The sequence below is a fragment of the Schistocerca nitens genome, chromosome 3 (genome assembly GCF_023898315.1).
Source record: "Schistocerca nitens isolate TAMUIC-IGC-003100 chromosome 3, iqSchNite1.1, whole genome shotgun sequence".
NCBI classification, from domain to species: Eukaryota; Metazoa; Arthropoda; class Insecta; order Orthoptera; family Acrididae; genus Schistocerca; species Schistocerca nitens.
Window position 1 is genome coordinate 437,847,456 of NC_064616.1, and position 15,022 is coordinate 437,862,477.

At 44.9% G+C, this 15,022-nt stretch overlaps 1 protein-coding gene across 3 annotated transcripts in view; it reads right to left on the minus strand.

Annotated features, from left to right (window-relative positions):
* Positions 1–15,022, minus strand: part of LOC126249621 (adenosine receptor A1-like) — a 167,005-nt gene that overhangs the window by 40,738 nt on the left and 111,245 nt on the right. For all 3 annotated transcript variants that reach the window (XM_049951293.1, XM_049951292.1, XM_049951291.1), the window contains exon 2: positions 11,516–11,949. In XM_049951293.1, coding sequence (XP_049807250.1) covers positions 11,516–11,949 — 434 coding nt within the window. The remainder of the gene's footprint in view (positions 1–11,515; positions 11,950–15,022) is intronic.

Sequence of the window (15,022 nt, forward strand, 5' to 3'; positions counted from 1 at the left end):
ATATGGTAATGCCGTCTGTAAAATGCGTTACAAATAGAGTTAACAGTAAATAAGTAATAAACTATAAGGTTTTGCCTGATGCGACAGTTCTACTGCATGAACGGGGAAAATGTAGTAAGCGATAAATTTTTATTCTTTCACCGTTTTGTGGCGTGTGTCAGTGAGAAAAAGGGTCATATAGGATGGACATTTTGTGTAAACATGGTTCCAAATTACTGTGTGCTGTCATTCTCAAATACTGAACGAATGAAGCCTCCCTATATTGCGCGACATGAGCAACGCTACTCTTTCAGCCCCAGCGCCACTCTTTTGCGAGTTAGATGGTTCTTCACCCACATTGGTTCTTTCCGGACAGTGAGTGAAATGTGTACCAAGTTTGGCAGAAATCAACCAATTGGGGGAGATGGTGAACGTAACATACATACACTGAGGTGACAAAAGTCATGGGATACCTCCTAACAACGTGTTGGACCTCCATTTGTCTTCCATAGTGCAGTAAGTCTACGTGGCATGGAATTAACGAGTCGCTGGAAGTCCCCTGCAGAAATATTGAGCCATGCTGCCTTTTCAGCCATCCATAATTTCGAAGGTGCTGCCGGAGCAGGATTTTATGCACGAAATGACTTCTCGATTATGTCCCATCAGTGATTAATGGGATTGATGTCGGGCCAAAGAGATAACCAATTAATACGCTTGAATTGTCCAGAGTGTTCTTTAAACAATTCGCGAACAACTGTGGCAGGCTAACATGGCGCATTGTCATCAACAAAAATTCCATCGTTCTCTGGGTACATGAAGCCCATTAATGGCCGAAAATTGTCTCCAAGGAGCCGAACACAACCATTCAACCATTGGTTTAGATGAACTAGAGGACTAAGTTCATCACATGCAAACACAACCAGTCACCATCAGCTTACAGAGTGCCTTGTTGACAACTTCGACAACGGCTTCGTGACGTCAACGGCACCCTCAAAACCTACTATTAGCTATTACCAACTGAAATCGGAACTCAGCTGAACAAGTCACGGTGTTCCAGTAGTCTAGGGTGCAACCGATATCGTCACGAGCACAGGAGAGGTGCTGCAGGCGATGTCGTGTGGTTACCAAAGGCACTCGCGTCGATCATCTGCTGCCATAGGCCATTAGAACCAAATTTCTCAGCACTGTCCTAACGGATGCGTTTGTCGTACAACCCACACTGATTTCTGCGGTTATTTCACGCAGTGTTGCTCGTCTGTTAGCACTGATAGCACTACCCAAAAGCTTCTGCTCTTGGTGGTTAAGCGAAGGCCACTGCGTTGTCTGTGGTGAGAGATAATGCCTTCCATTTGCCCGCATCTCGTGGTCGTGCGGTAGCGTTCTCGCTTCCCACGCCCGGGTTCCCGGGTTCGATTCCCGGCGGGGTCAGGGATTTTCTCTGCCTCGTGATGGCTGGGTGTTGTGTGATGTCGTTAGGTTTAAATAGTTCTAAGTTCTAGGGGACTGATGACCATAGATGTTAAGTCCCATAGTGCTCAGAGCCATTTGAACCATTTTTTTGCCTTCCATTTGGTACTGTCGTCACGCTCTTGACACTGAGGATCTCAGAATACTAAATACCCTAACGATTTCCGAAATGGATTGGCTCATGCGTCTAGCTCAAACTACTATTTCGCGTTGAAAGTCTGTTAATTCCTGTCGTGTGGCAGTAATCACGTTGGGAATCTTTTCACATGAATCACCTGAGTAAAAATGACACCTCCACCAATGTACTGCCCTTTTATACCCTGTGGACGCGATAATACCGTCATCTGTATATATGTTATCGCTATCCCATCGCTTTTGTTCATCTCAGGAAAGAAGGAAGAAAAATTGGCTTTTATCTCCCGTCGACATCCGTCAGTAGAGACGGAGCACAATCTCGGATTGCGTCAAGGATAGGGAAGGAAATCGGCCGTGTCCTTTGAAAGGAAACATCACGGCATCTGCCTAGAGCGATTTAGGGAAATCACGGGGAAGTATAATCTGGATGGCCAGACGCAGGTTTGAACCGTCGTCCTCCCGAATGCGAGTCCACTGAGCTAACCACTGCGCTACCTCTCACGGTTTGTTACCTCAGTTTTCAGTTGATACATACAGACAGACATACATATATACGTTCCTGCATATACTTGCGTGCCTCCACTTTTATAATATGTACTTATTAAACGAGAAGGATGAAAACTTGCATGTAGAAGACATAGGTATGTGTTGATGGATGTAAACAAAAACACATGTGTAGGTGGTTTTCTCTGTGTGGTCCGTGCTCCGAAGCGAGAAAGAAAAAAAGAATCTAACCTACCTCCCTATCTTCTGCAGTCTCGAATCAGTACTTTAACCTTATTTGTGTTATTCGTCGAGTAGCTCGGAAACTGCACTTTCCACGCCTGTCGATGACTTCCTCATGGCGGATGTGCTCGTTTCTTTCTGTGACACGATAGCTTTCATGAACCCACATCATTGTTCTATCAAGAACGAGGCATTGCTCTTTATCTTTCATAGAGATCTAGTTCAAAAATGTTCAAATGTGTATGAAATCTTATGGGACTTAACTGCTACGGTCATCAGTCCCTAAGCTTACGCACTACTTAACCTAAATTATCCTAAGGACAAACACACACACCCATGCCCGACGGAGGACTCGAATCTCCGCCGGGATCAGCAGCACAGTCCATGACTGCAGCGCCTTAGACCGCTCGGCTAATCCCGCGCGGCGAGATCTAGTAATACAAACACAAATACACAAATCAGAAACGGTTTTACATCACCTTGGTTCCGAGAGTTCCGGAACCTGTACTGAAAATTAGAATAGAGATCAACACAACCATCATTTTCGCCGTTTTTATTGTTCATGAAAATCACATACCGCATTTTGTACTACCATAAAGCGAGACCTTCAGAGATGATGGTCCAGATTGCTGTACACACCGGAATCTCTAACACCCAGTAGCACGACCTCTTCGATTGATGCATGCCTGTATTCGTCGTGGCATATATCTATAGGTTCATCAAGGCACTGTTGCTCCAGATTGTCCCACTCTTCAATGGTGATTCGGCGTAGATCCTTGAGAATGGTTGATGGGTCCTGTCGTCCATAAACAGCTCTTCTAAATCCATCCCAGGCATGTTCGATAGTGATCATGTCTCGAGAACATTCTGGCCACTCTAGTCGAGCGATGTCAGTATCCTGCAGGAAGTCATTCACAAGATGTGCAAGATGGGGGCGAGAATTGACATCCATGATTACGAATGCCTCGCCAGTATGCTTCCGATATGGTTGCACTATCGGTCGATGGATGGCATTCACATATAGTACAGCCGTTAAGGCGGCTACCACGATCACCAGCGGCGTACGTCGGACCCACATAATGCCACCCCAAAAGTACAGGGAACCTCAACCTCGTTGCACTCGCTGGACAGTGTATCTAAGGCGTTCAGTCTGACCGGGTTGCTTCCAAACTCGTCTCCGACGATTGTCTGGTTTAAAGCATATGCGACACTCATTGGTCAAGAGAACGTGATGCCAATTCTGAGCGGTCCATTCGGCATATTGTTGGGCCCATCTGTACCATGCTGCATGTCCTCGTGGTTGCAAAGATGGACTTCGCCATGGAAGTCGGAAGTGAAGTTGCGCATCATGCAGCCTATTGCGCACAGTTTGAGTCGTAACACGACGTCCTGTTGCTGCATTAAATGCGTTATTCAACACGATGGTTTTGCTGCCAGGGTTCCTACGAGCCATAATCCGTAGGTAGCGGTCATGCACTGCAGTAGTAGCCCTTAGATGGCCTGAGCGAGGCATGTTATCGACAGTTCCTGTCTCTCTGTATCTCCTCCATGTCCGAACAACATCGCTTTGGTTAACTCCGAGACATCCGGACACTCCCGTGTTGAGAGCCCTTCCTGGCACCAAGTAACATTGCGGACGCGATCGAACAACGGTAGTGACCGTCTAGGAATGGTTGAACTTCGGACAAAACGAGCCGCTTTACTGGTGGAATGACTGGAACTGATCGGCTGTCGGACCTCCTATGTCTAATAGGTGCTGCTCAAGCATGGTTGCTTACATCTTTGCGCGGATCTAGCGACATCTCTGAACAGTCAAAGGGACTGTGTCTGTGATAAAATATCCACAGCCAACGTCTATCTTCAGGAGTTCTGGAAACCGGGGTGATGCAAAACTTTTTCTGATGTGTGTATTATGTTATTCATTTGGCGGTATCTAAAGTATTATAGGAAACCGCTTAAAATCACATCCAGAGAGTATCAGAGAGTAAATTTCTTCTGTTTTGTCTCATACGTCAGTTTCGAATACAATTCGTGTTTTGCTATGGGGGAAGTTCCCCAGAATTGCCAGTTTTATTGACAGGGAATGTTTACGACTGTGCACATACTTCGCTCTGTAATTCGTGACTGAAGTGTCGTAGCCTGTCAGTAAGCTAGGCAGGTCATTGTCGCTGGCCATGTAGTGTCTTGAAACTTAGATCGAAGATGATTCGATATCCGAAAGTACATTGGCGAGGGAACAGTACGACATCATTTAACGTGTGCCCGAATCAGTGCCGCTAACAATACCCAGAATCGTCTTACACAGCGCCACAGACGGCAGCAGGGCTCCAAAATCAAAATCTGGGTTCAAAAAGTAAGTTAATAGCTGAAGTTGAGAGCTGACGTGATTATGGCTTCAGTAATCAAATACAGACTATTAAACCTGCATCAAAAGCCAGGTAGAGGACTAACGGCTATGTCCATGTGATCAATATGAGCGACACCTAGACCCTGCAGCTACTGTAGTTGGAACTACGAACCGTACATACTACATCGCTGCAACCTTACGAGTCCGTCTCTACAGGATGTCCCAGCAGAAATGGTCAGCATTTAGGGATATGACAGGGACTACCATTCTATGAAAATAAGTCCAGTAAACATGGACTCTAAAAAGCATACCTTATGAGCTATGAGCACTTGTTCAGTGGAAGAGATGTATTTCACAGCAGCGATGATGAACACGTGGCGGCAGCTCTCAAGGTATGTATTTTAGAGCCCACGTTTACAAGACATTTTGCTTCGAATGATCGCTCCAGAAATATCCCTGATTACTGATCATTTCTCATGGGACACCCTTTAGATACCTGGAGGCTGGAATAACTTGAATAATATTTACAAACAAGGCGGCAGCTCCACACGGAGCTAATGCGTGGTGTCTGTTCTTTCGGACACGTTCGAGAGAACAGACACTACATATTCATTTAATTTAATAGGCCTAGTTGGGCAATGGATCCACCTTCTTCATTACGGATGTACAAATACGTCCGACCTCTTTTGGGAATCTCAGAGAGCGAACATTGAGAAAATGGACAGAGACTGCAAATAGGTGGCGCTCAGTGGGAATGTGAATCGGCAGTGAGGCGTGCTGAGATAGTTCGCGCAGTTGCGTTAACGCTGTGTCCGGAATCGTGCAGTGGTTAAGGCACCTGTCTAGTAAGCAGGAGGTCTTGGGTTCGAGTCCTGGTATAGAACACACTTCCACTGGTCGCCTCTGTTTCTGCGTAATGTCCCGATTCAGCTGACAGTGATTCTCTCCATTTCCTTTCCTTTCCTTTCTTCCACTCTCCACCTATAACTTGTATACAGAAATATTTCTTTAAATACAGCTACAAGATCTACAAGAGTAGATCAGTTCGTACCTGCTGTCATTAAACATTAAGTCATCTGATCACTATACAGAATATCTTAAGTGTTGAATGTTTGCTAGAGAATTTGACAGCTCATGTTGAATTCCAAAGCCAACACAGCTGGTTTAGGAAATTTGTAAAACTGACAGCTTAATAATAGAGTGAAAGTGTTGCTCTGTTTACATGTAGGCGAATTATCAGGTGCAACCTGAGATAACTGAAATGTCTGTCTTGTATGTATCAACATTACTATAAAGCGAAGGAAAAGTTTTTACGAGACTGCACTGAGTGTCAATCGTTAGAAATTCCCATATTACATTGCGGCCAAAAATGCTAGAAGCAGATCCATCCCAAATTCATCTAAATCCACAGCTATACTCTGCCAGCCACCTTATAGTGTGTGACGGGTAATATCTTGGGTATCACTATCACTTCGCCATTTTCTCTTCCCGTCGCAAATGGTATGTGGGAATAAGTACTGATGATAAACATTCATGTAACATCGGAAATCTCTGCTTTTACCTTCATAATATTTCGTGTGATATCTTTAGAAAGAAGCTATAAAAATGGCTCAAATGGCTCTGATCACTATGGGACTGAACATCTGAGGTCATCAGTTCCCTAGAACTTAGAACTACTTAAACCTAACTAACCTAGGACATCACACACATCCATGCCCGAGGCAGGATTCGAACCTGCGACCTTAGCGGTCGCGCGGTTCCAGACTGAAGCGCCTAGAGCCGCTCGGCCACAACGGCCGGCTGAAGAAGCTATAAATTGGTTGGTTGATTTGGGAGTATACGTTCTCAGAACTGAAACAACAAATCAAATCGTGATACACAATGTCTCTCTGGTACTATATGCCAATGGAATAGGATCCCCCTGACGATTACGTCCTTACTAAACAAACCCATGTCGAACCGCACTGCTCTTCTTTGACTCTTCCTTGTCTCGTCTATCAATCCTACCCGGTAAAGACTCAAGCATGAGGAGCAATACTCAAACATCAATTAAATGAGGGTTTTGTAAGATACCTCAGTAGTTGGTAGACTACACTTTACTTCCTGATCCTTCAAGTGAATCTTAGCACCTTTCTTTCCTACGATTAGTTATGTGTGTTTGGTACCTATCTTATCAACGATTAGATTAATATTTAGATTTATGTGGTCGCCCCAGAAGTCTGTAATGACCTCTTCGTCGAAAGGACATTAAACTCTTATCTTCCCGTTCTCCTTTCAGGGAAGAGCTGTGATTTATAAGGCTGATTGCATAAATATCACACAGGTGGCCACCTGGAATTAATCAGCCGCAAATTAGCCTTGTATCTGAGGAGTTACGCCGGAAGCTATTAGGATTTCCACTCTCCCCTTTCCTGTCCTGGTAAGTTTTGCAATGAATGTTACCTACTGACAAGTCGCACAGTGGCCGGGACCATGAAGGAAGGATACTATCTAACGGAGGTAACTCGCTAATCCGGGTGACGTGAAGGAAGCGGCAGGCAGACTAGACAAATGCAAGCAAGCACTGTTTGCAGCATGGATTTCTCAACCGACAGGACAAAACGAAAAACAAGCACAAACTTATAAGTAACTAGTGATGCAGGAAACATTTGGCAAACTATTTTTTTTTTCCTTTTTATGGAAGGAAGGTGTGCCTAGGATTGTATAACAACAGATGAGCCTCCAGAAATAGGAATTTCAACGTGAGTGCAGCCTAACTGAGTGAAAAACAGCGGATCGTCTCCGTAAGTATGTTGACCACGTTCTGTAAATTCTACTCAGGGGTTTGGGAGTAACGAGATGCAAATCCCCATTCGGCCATCAACACTTGTGTTTTTTATGGATTCCCTAAATTATAAAGGCAAGTGCCGGGACAGTTCCTTCGATTCGAGTTTGTGCGCCATCTCTAATTATCTTATCGTCGAGGGGCAATTAAATCCTGACCATCCATTTCACTTCTCGAAAGAGTGAATCGTTATGACCCCTGAAGCTCACGAATGGCCTATCGCTACTGTCGTACTATCTAGAGATCCACAACTGCTGAGTTTTACAGTTTTTGAAAATTATATTTCACATCCAGATTTCTGTAAGTGTATACAGAAGCAGTCATCCAAGCTAAGGTTCGTATTTCTAAACATAAAATTAACAACATGTCTTCTGCAAATGCAGGCTGAATGCATAAAAGACGAGCCAAAGAATTATGAACGCCATACACTGCAACATCGAATGCCATTGTGGGCATGTAACGCAATACGGATAATATGCAGGTCGTAACGGGTGTAAGTGCAGATAATTTTATATGTGGTACGTTAAAATGTACTCACATCTGTGTTCTGCTTGATTTTTCCTCTGCGTGCGACAATCTTCCCACAAGCACGCCACCAACTTTACGATCTGATTTCTTTCTGCGTGGTCGCAGTGCCTGTGAGTATAGTGTAACTGTTTTACGTCCACCCTTCCCCACTTCAACATCTGATCTGCTGCCCAAGGAAACATAAACGCCGGCCGCGGTGGCCGTGCGGTTCTGGCGCTGCAGTCCGGAACCGCGGGATTGCTACGGTCGCAGGTTCGAATCCTGCCTCGGGCATGGCTGTGTGTGATGTCCTTAGGTTAGTTAGGTTTAAGTAGTTCTAAGTTCTAGAGGACTTATGACCTAAGATGTTGAGTCCCATAGAGCTCAGAGCCATTTGAACCATTTTTGAAACATAAGCACTGATGGCATGCCCTTGCTGGTACTAACCAATCTAAAAGCATATGACTTGTAATGCTCATAATTATTAGTCTGCAAATGACATAAATACTAATGTAATGCTGATCACTACACCGTCTTTTGTCACCAATAGAAATACATGCACTTATACCTATTACCTATGTGTAAACAGAGCTGAGACGAATGAGAGATTTCTAACTAAGACATGGGTCACAAATGATGAAACACAGTGATATAAGTGACTTTGACAAAGGGCTGATTGCTATAGCCTACATCCTCGAAACGAGCATTTCGAAAAAGGTGAAACTGGTCTGCCGCTCATGTGCTAATATCGTGTGCGTCTTTATAGAGTGGTTGAAGGATGCTGAAACTATGAGTAGACAAAAAGGTGTTAGACTTTCATGCCTCACAATAGAAACAGAGCTTGCTCAATCTTTAAAGCACAACAAGCGGCAGTTTATGACAAATCTGACGACAGAGTGCAATACTGGCGCAGGCAAAAGTGTTTCGGAGCAAACTGTTCAGTGTACGTTGTTAAATGTGGAGCTCCAAGATAGACGACACCTACATGTTTCTATGTTGAAATGTGTGAGAATTCCTAAGGGACCATAATGCTGAGATCCTCGGTCCCTAGACTTGCACACTACTTAAACTAGTCTATGCTAAGAACATCATACACACCCATGCCCGTTGCCACGGCGCGTCTAACCGCACGGCCACTCCGCGCGGCCATGTTCCGATGTTGATTCACCTACCAACGTCGATATCGATCCTAATAAGCGCAAGATGATCCAAAATGGACCTGAGGGCAGTGTAAACCTGTCACCAGATCGGATAAATTAAGTTTCTAGTTACAACAGATCAATAGCAATTCCAGGCTACTCCATCATCCAGGCGAACAGGTCTTCTAAACATGCACTGTGCTACAGGCGCTGGCCGGGGGGGGGGGGGGAGGGGGGGGGGGGAAGAGTCTTCTGCTGTGGTAGCAATCAAATGTATCGTGACGACTGTGGTATACATCAACATTACAGCAGTCTACTTCAATCCCATCGTGCTTGATGTATTTCTCGAGGAGGAGGGAGGAGATTAGTGTTTAACGTCCCGTCGACAACGAGGTCATTAGAGACGGAGCGCAAGCTCGGGTGAGGGAAGGATGGGGAAGGAAATCGGCCGTGCCCTTTCAAAGGAACCATCCCGGCATTTGCCTGAAGCGATTTAGGGAAATCACGGAAAACCTAAATCAGGATGGCCGGAGACGGGATTGAACCGTCGTCCTCCCGAATGCGAGTCCAGTGTGCTAACCACTGCGCCACCTCGCTCGGTTGTATTTCTCGATGACGATGACATCTTCCAGCAGGATAAATATCTGTTTAACAAGGTCAGAACTGTGTTACAGAAGTATGCAGGGAGTGATAGTGAATTCGTGTTGATTTCTGGTCACGTAATTCATCTGACGATAACACCATCAGAAACGACTGGATTGCTGTCGGGAGCCAGCTCTGTGCACACAAACTACCGGTCCGTAATATACGGGAATTGTATGACCAGTGCATAGACGTCCGGTGAAAAATACCTCCACAAAACTACCAAGGAGTTGTCGAATCAGCCGCCCGGGTAGCTGCACGTGTTAACGCGACCGCTTCCAGGACGGGGAGGTATGCCGGCCCCTGATCGTATCTACCCAGATTAAGAAGAGGTGTCTGTCTGCTGGCGAGCATCTTTGTGGTTTTTAGGCTGTTTCCCACGTCCCACTAAGTGAATACAAAGCTGTTTACCATGTTACACCATAGCTACATTCTATGCCTACGTTTATAATACTTTCTCACACTTGCAAGCAGAATTTATCCACAGGAAGACTGGTTACACTGCTTGTCTTGCGCGCTGAGTAGGAGACTGATGGCCGCACCATTGTGGTTTGCTTAAAAACTTAAGCTATATCAGCATCAGTTATTGAATTCATGCCACGCAGAATGGCAGCTGTATTGCATTCCAAAGGTAGACACACACGCTGAGAAGAAATTGGTCATAGTTTTTTAATTTAAAACAATTAATTCTTTCATTAACAACGGGTTGAGCGTTCATGAGGCATCTTCATTTTATCTATGGGGATAACAAAATAATCAGACAGTAAGGTACTGTCCTGGCTTCACGGTTCTAAATGTGAGTAAGGAGCTGTTACCAATCCCAAAATTTTCCTTTCACAACGTATAAAAACAAAAACATGTCTGTGTGCTACACTGAAACACGCGTCTACCAGATGAACAGGCAGAGACCTTTCCCATTTACAGCATCTTAGAAACCATAAAACGGCTCTGCGCTATACTGAAGCACAAGTCGAATAAGACGAAGGCGCATAAACCTAGTCAAAAATAACTAATAAATCGTGTAACCTTGGCTGATTTACTGGAAGATTTGGAAATCCTTAAACATATGTGTACGGTCGACGAATTATTGCTGAATTATCAGCTCACTGGTAGGAACCAAGGCTATTAAGACTCAGTGATGTCAGTTCTTAAAGCTTCTACATAAATTTCGTTATGCTCTTTTAATGGGTTACATTTCGGTTTTACCTATTTTCTCATCAGCCCTTCTCCCTGCCTCTGAATGATTCATTCCTAGACGACATGTTTTTAAAGTCTGATCGGGACCTCGGGTTTTAATAATTTTTTTATCCCTAGTCATCGGGATGACGTCCACGTTTGATGGTTATCTTACTGTTTTATTTAGTTACGGCTGATGTCACTATTTTATCTACTTGGATTAATTATAAAGTTCGTTAGGGGAAATTTTGGTATGATTAATTGTAATCGCTTACTTTCATTATAGCCAATCGACCATTGTTAGATATTTTTTTGTAAGCTTTTAATATGCTGACTGTTGCAGAACCACTTTGAGCCCCACCTATGTGCATCCTCAGCAAGCCTCATTCCGCTGTATTGCGAAACGCGTTGTTATTAAAAAATTAATTGCAATCAAGACTCTTTTGAATTCAGATATTCTGCATACGGTTCCTGTACCCTTAAGCGGTCATGAAGATTTGACTGAACAGTGTAGATAACAGGTAAATAAAAATCACGCACTGAGTGCGTCGGTCTCTAAAGTTTTATACGTACCTGACGTTCATGATTTCCTTGTAGCGGAGTGCGTGCACAACTGCGATGTAGCGGTCGACAGCTATGGCCACGAGACTGTAGGCCGAGGTCATGTGGGCGCTGCTGACGACCACGAAGCGTAACACGCACGTGTACTTGTAGCCACCGAGCCCCACCCGCGAGGCGCACACGTAGCGGTAGGACAGGTAGAAGACGGTGGCAGCGCCGACGAACGCGTCCGCTGCCGCGAGGTTGGCGGCGAAGCGCGCCGACAAGGAGACGCCGGCGAGGCGGCGGCGCTGGCGGACGATGGCCGCCACGATGGACGCGTTCGTCGCCAGCATGAGCAGCAGCATGACGCCGTCGACGGCCGCGTGGACCGCCAGCAGCGGCAGCCCCCCGGGCACGGCGGGCAGGCCCTCGTGCAGGCACGACTGGTCCATGCCAGCTACGTCCTGGCCAGACAACAATACTGCACATATAGCGACCAACTTTCGACGTAATGAAAATTTTTTCTGGGATGGGATTCCAACCCGAATCTTCAGCTTGCTGTAAGCAGTAGCTTTAAACATTAGTCTTTCCAAGCACGCCCCCAGATTTGATACAAACCTAATAGCCGGCCGCGGTGGTCTCGCGGTTCTAGGCGCGCAGTCCGGAACCGTGCGACTGCTACGGTCGCAGGTTCGAATCCTGCCTCGGGCATGGATGTGTGTGATGTCCTTAGGTTAGTTAGGTTTAAGTAGTTCTAAGTTCTAGGGGACTGATAACCACAGCAGTTGAGTCCCATAGTGCTCAGAGCCATTTGAACCATTTGAACAAACCTAATAATTATAAAACGAAATAAATCCCTTTAATACTGTAGGTCTACAACCATGGTGGAGTTTTTTCAAATAAAACCGTCTAGATCACTTACTGAATTTTGTTATTTATTATTGTGACAGCGCACGCTGATACCACCCAACGAGCGTCAAAACCGGCAATGGAAATGCAAGTTTCCGTCAGACGCCCATAGCGGTCGTGTGGGACCTGTAGGAGCCAATCGTGTGCGCCCACTGAGCCACACCTCCCGTGGTTCTGGGCTACGAGAGTCCTACGCTGCGGCACTATAGAATGGTTGGTAGCAGCCACTCACCAAACACAACACGCACGTGTAACCTTTTCGCTATGTAATGCTATGCAGACGCCGTCTAATCGCGGCTCTAGCAGCATCTTTTGTGCTGTAGTTCAGAGGACCTCTTCCTTGTTGACATTGAGAGCTGAACTCTGTCTCTTGCTGTCCTATTTGTAATGAGAAATGCATGTAAATCTCCTGTTTACTGTGCTAAAACGTTCGCTAATCATTGCTGCTTCTGTCCAGTTTTCCTACGACGACAGTTGGCTCACCACTCTGTAGCCCACATTTCCTTACAGTTGGGTATGAAGCTGTACACAACAATTACAACGTCTTGGTTACTGCTATCATCAGATCAAAACATAAAACTCATAACACAAAGTTCAGTGTCAGCTTCAACAAAACCAATGTCTAACCAGACGTAATTTTTACTGCCGCTAACACCGGAATTTGTTTACGAGTTATAAGTCTTTTTCTGGTGACAGCAGTAGCCCAAACGTCGTAATAAAACTAAAGTAAGTACGAAAAGCGATCCACACGGCTTTATTCGCAAATAACCGATCTACGTTGCCACTGGTGTTTCTCCCATTACTTTCAAATACTAAAACCTTGCACATTTCCTGAGTACATAGAAATACTAACAAGGGGGACCGAATCTGGTAGAGGGAAGTGCTTATCCTGCCATGGAGCTACAAACAACACTGATTACACTGCGCCGCGCTGGCCGAGCGGGTTGTGGCGTCATGTCACGGACTGCGCGGCCTCTCCCGCCGGAGGTTCGAGTCATCCCTCGGGCATGGGCGTGTGTGTTGTTCTCAGCATAAGTTATCTGTTTGGTCCCTTAGGGATTCACACAGATTCGAACATTTGATTACATTGCATGTTTGGCATCTATGAACGGTGTTCACTGATAACATTTTATGATTTTATCCTGGATAATATTCAGCGAATTTAATTCAGTGGCAGTGTAAGTCACGGTCTTCCGCCAAATCGGTTTCCCAGTGGTACTATTCCCACACACCCTGTCGGAGACGGTATGGTTGCAGTGTCTCGAACAAATAGTAGAAAACGCCAATGGCTACGAAAGTTTGAGTCTGGCTGAAAGACGTACACAGAACATATACTGGTTCCGTAGGGTAACGGCATATAGCCCTAAACGGAGAGAGAGAGAGAGAGAGAGAGAGAGAGAGAGAGAGAGAGAGGCCGGCCGAAGTGGCCGTGCGGTTAAAGGCGCTGCAGTCTGGAACCGCAAGACCGCTACGGTCGCAGGTTCGAATCCTGCTTCGGGCATGGATGTTTGTGATGTCCTTAGGTTAGTTAGGTTTAACTAGTTCTAAGTTCTAGGGGACTAATGACCTCAGCAGTTGAGTCCCATAATGCTCAGAGCCATTTGAACCATTTTTTAGAGAGAGAGAGAGAGAGAGAGAGAGAGAGAGAGAGAGAGAGAAAGAGAGATAGAGAGATAGAGAGGGAGAGAGATAGAGAGAGAATAAAGCAGTAAAAGTGTAGGAATCTGAATGATGAGAAATACTGATGTTGCAGTTATGACTAACCTGGATCGTTAACATTTTATTTAAGTTTTAACTAATTTTATCCTACGAACAGTTATCAATGGAGATCAGAAGTAGCATTACGTCAAAGGTAAAAATGAATCTGCAAAAGGGATGTTAAGAACAACAATCAAAACACAATCAAGTGATTGAGAAAGAATAAAGTTTGTGTCCTTTTTCGATTAAGCTGAAAACCACAGAAAAATTTTAGTTGTTTTATATGTAACTCAAAGAAGAGTTTTACTTAAGCATTAACATCTTCACTGATTTAATTTAACCAAATTGGAAACCCAGGTTCCGTAAAAATTATAATTTGTCACGATACTCCGATGTTCACCATTTCCGAAATTTTTTCTCTGGTTTCACATCACGTCATAGCATCTTCAATTCATTTTAATTAATTGATTTATTTGGCATAATCAGAAAAGTGCGTACAGACTCTCCTTTACGTTAGACCAGGCTTCTACACACATAACACTGTTTACAATGATCAGGCAAAACATTATGACCACTGCCCACCGCGACGTTGGATGCCGTTGGTGGCGTTGTGGATACATGAGGCGGTAACAAAAGTATGTATGTGCAGCAGACAGCACAGATATCGGCTGCAAATGGAGAAATCGATTGAGATAAGTGACTTTGGAGGAGTGCAGATTATTATTACGCAAAGCTTGTGAACAAGTATTTTGAAAACGCCGAAGTTGGTCGAATATTTACGTGCTTTTGTCGTGAGCATCCACGGAAAGAGGTGGAAGGACAACGAAAATACTACTGGGTGCTAAATAGTTGGACGTCCACGACTCTTCAAAGAACGTGAGGTTCGGAGGGTTATCTGCTTTTTAAGGCAGTGTATATGGTGATCTGTGA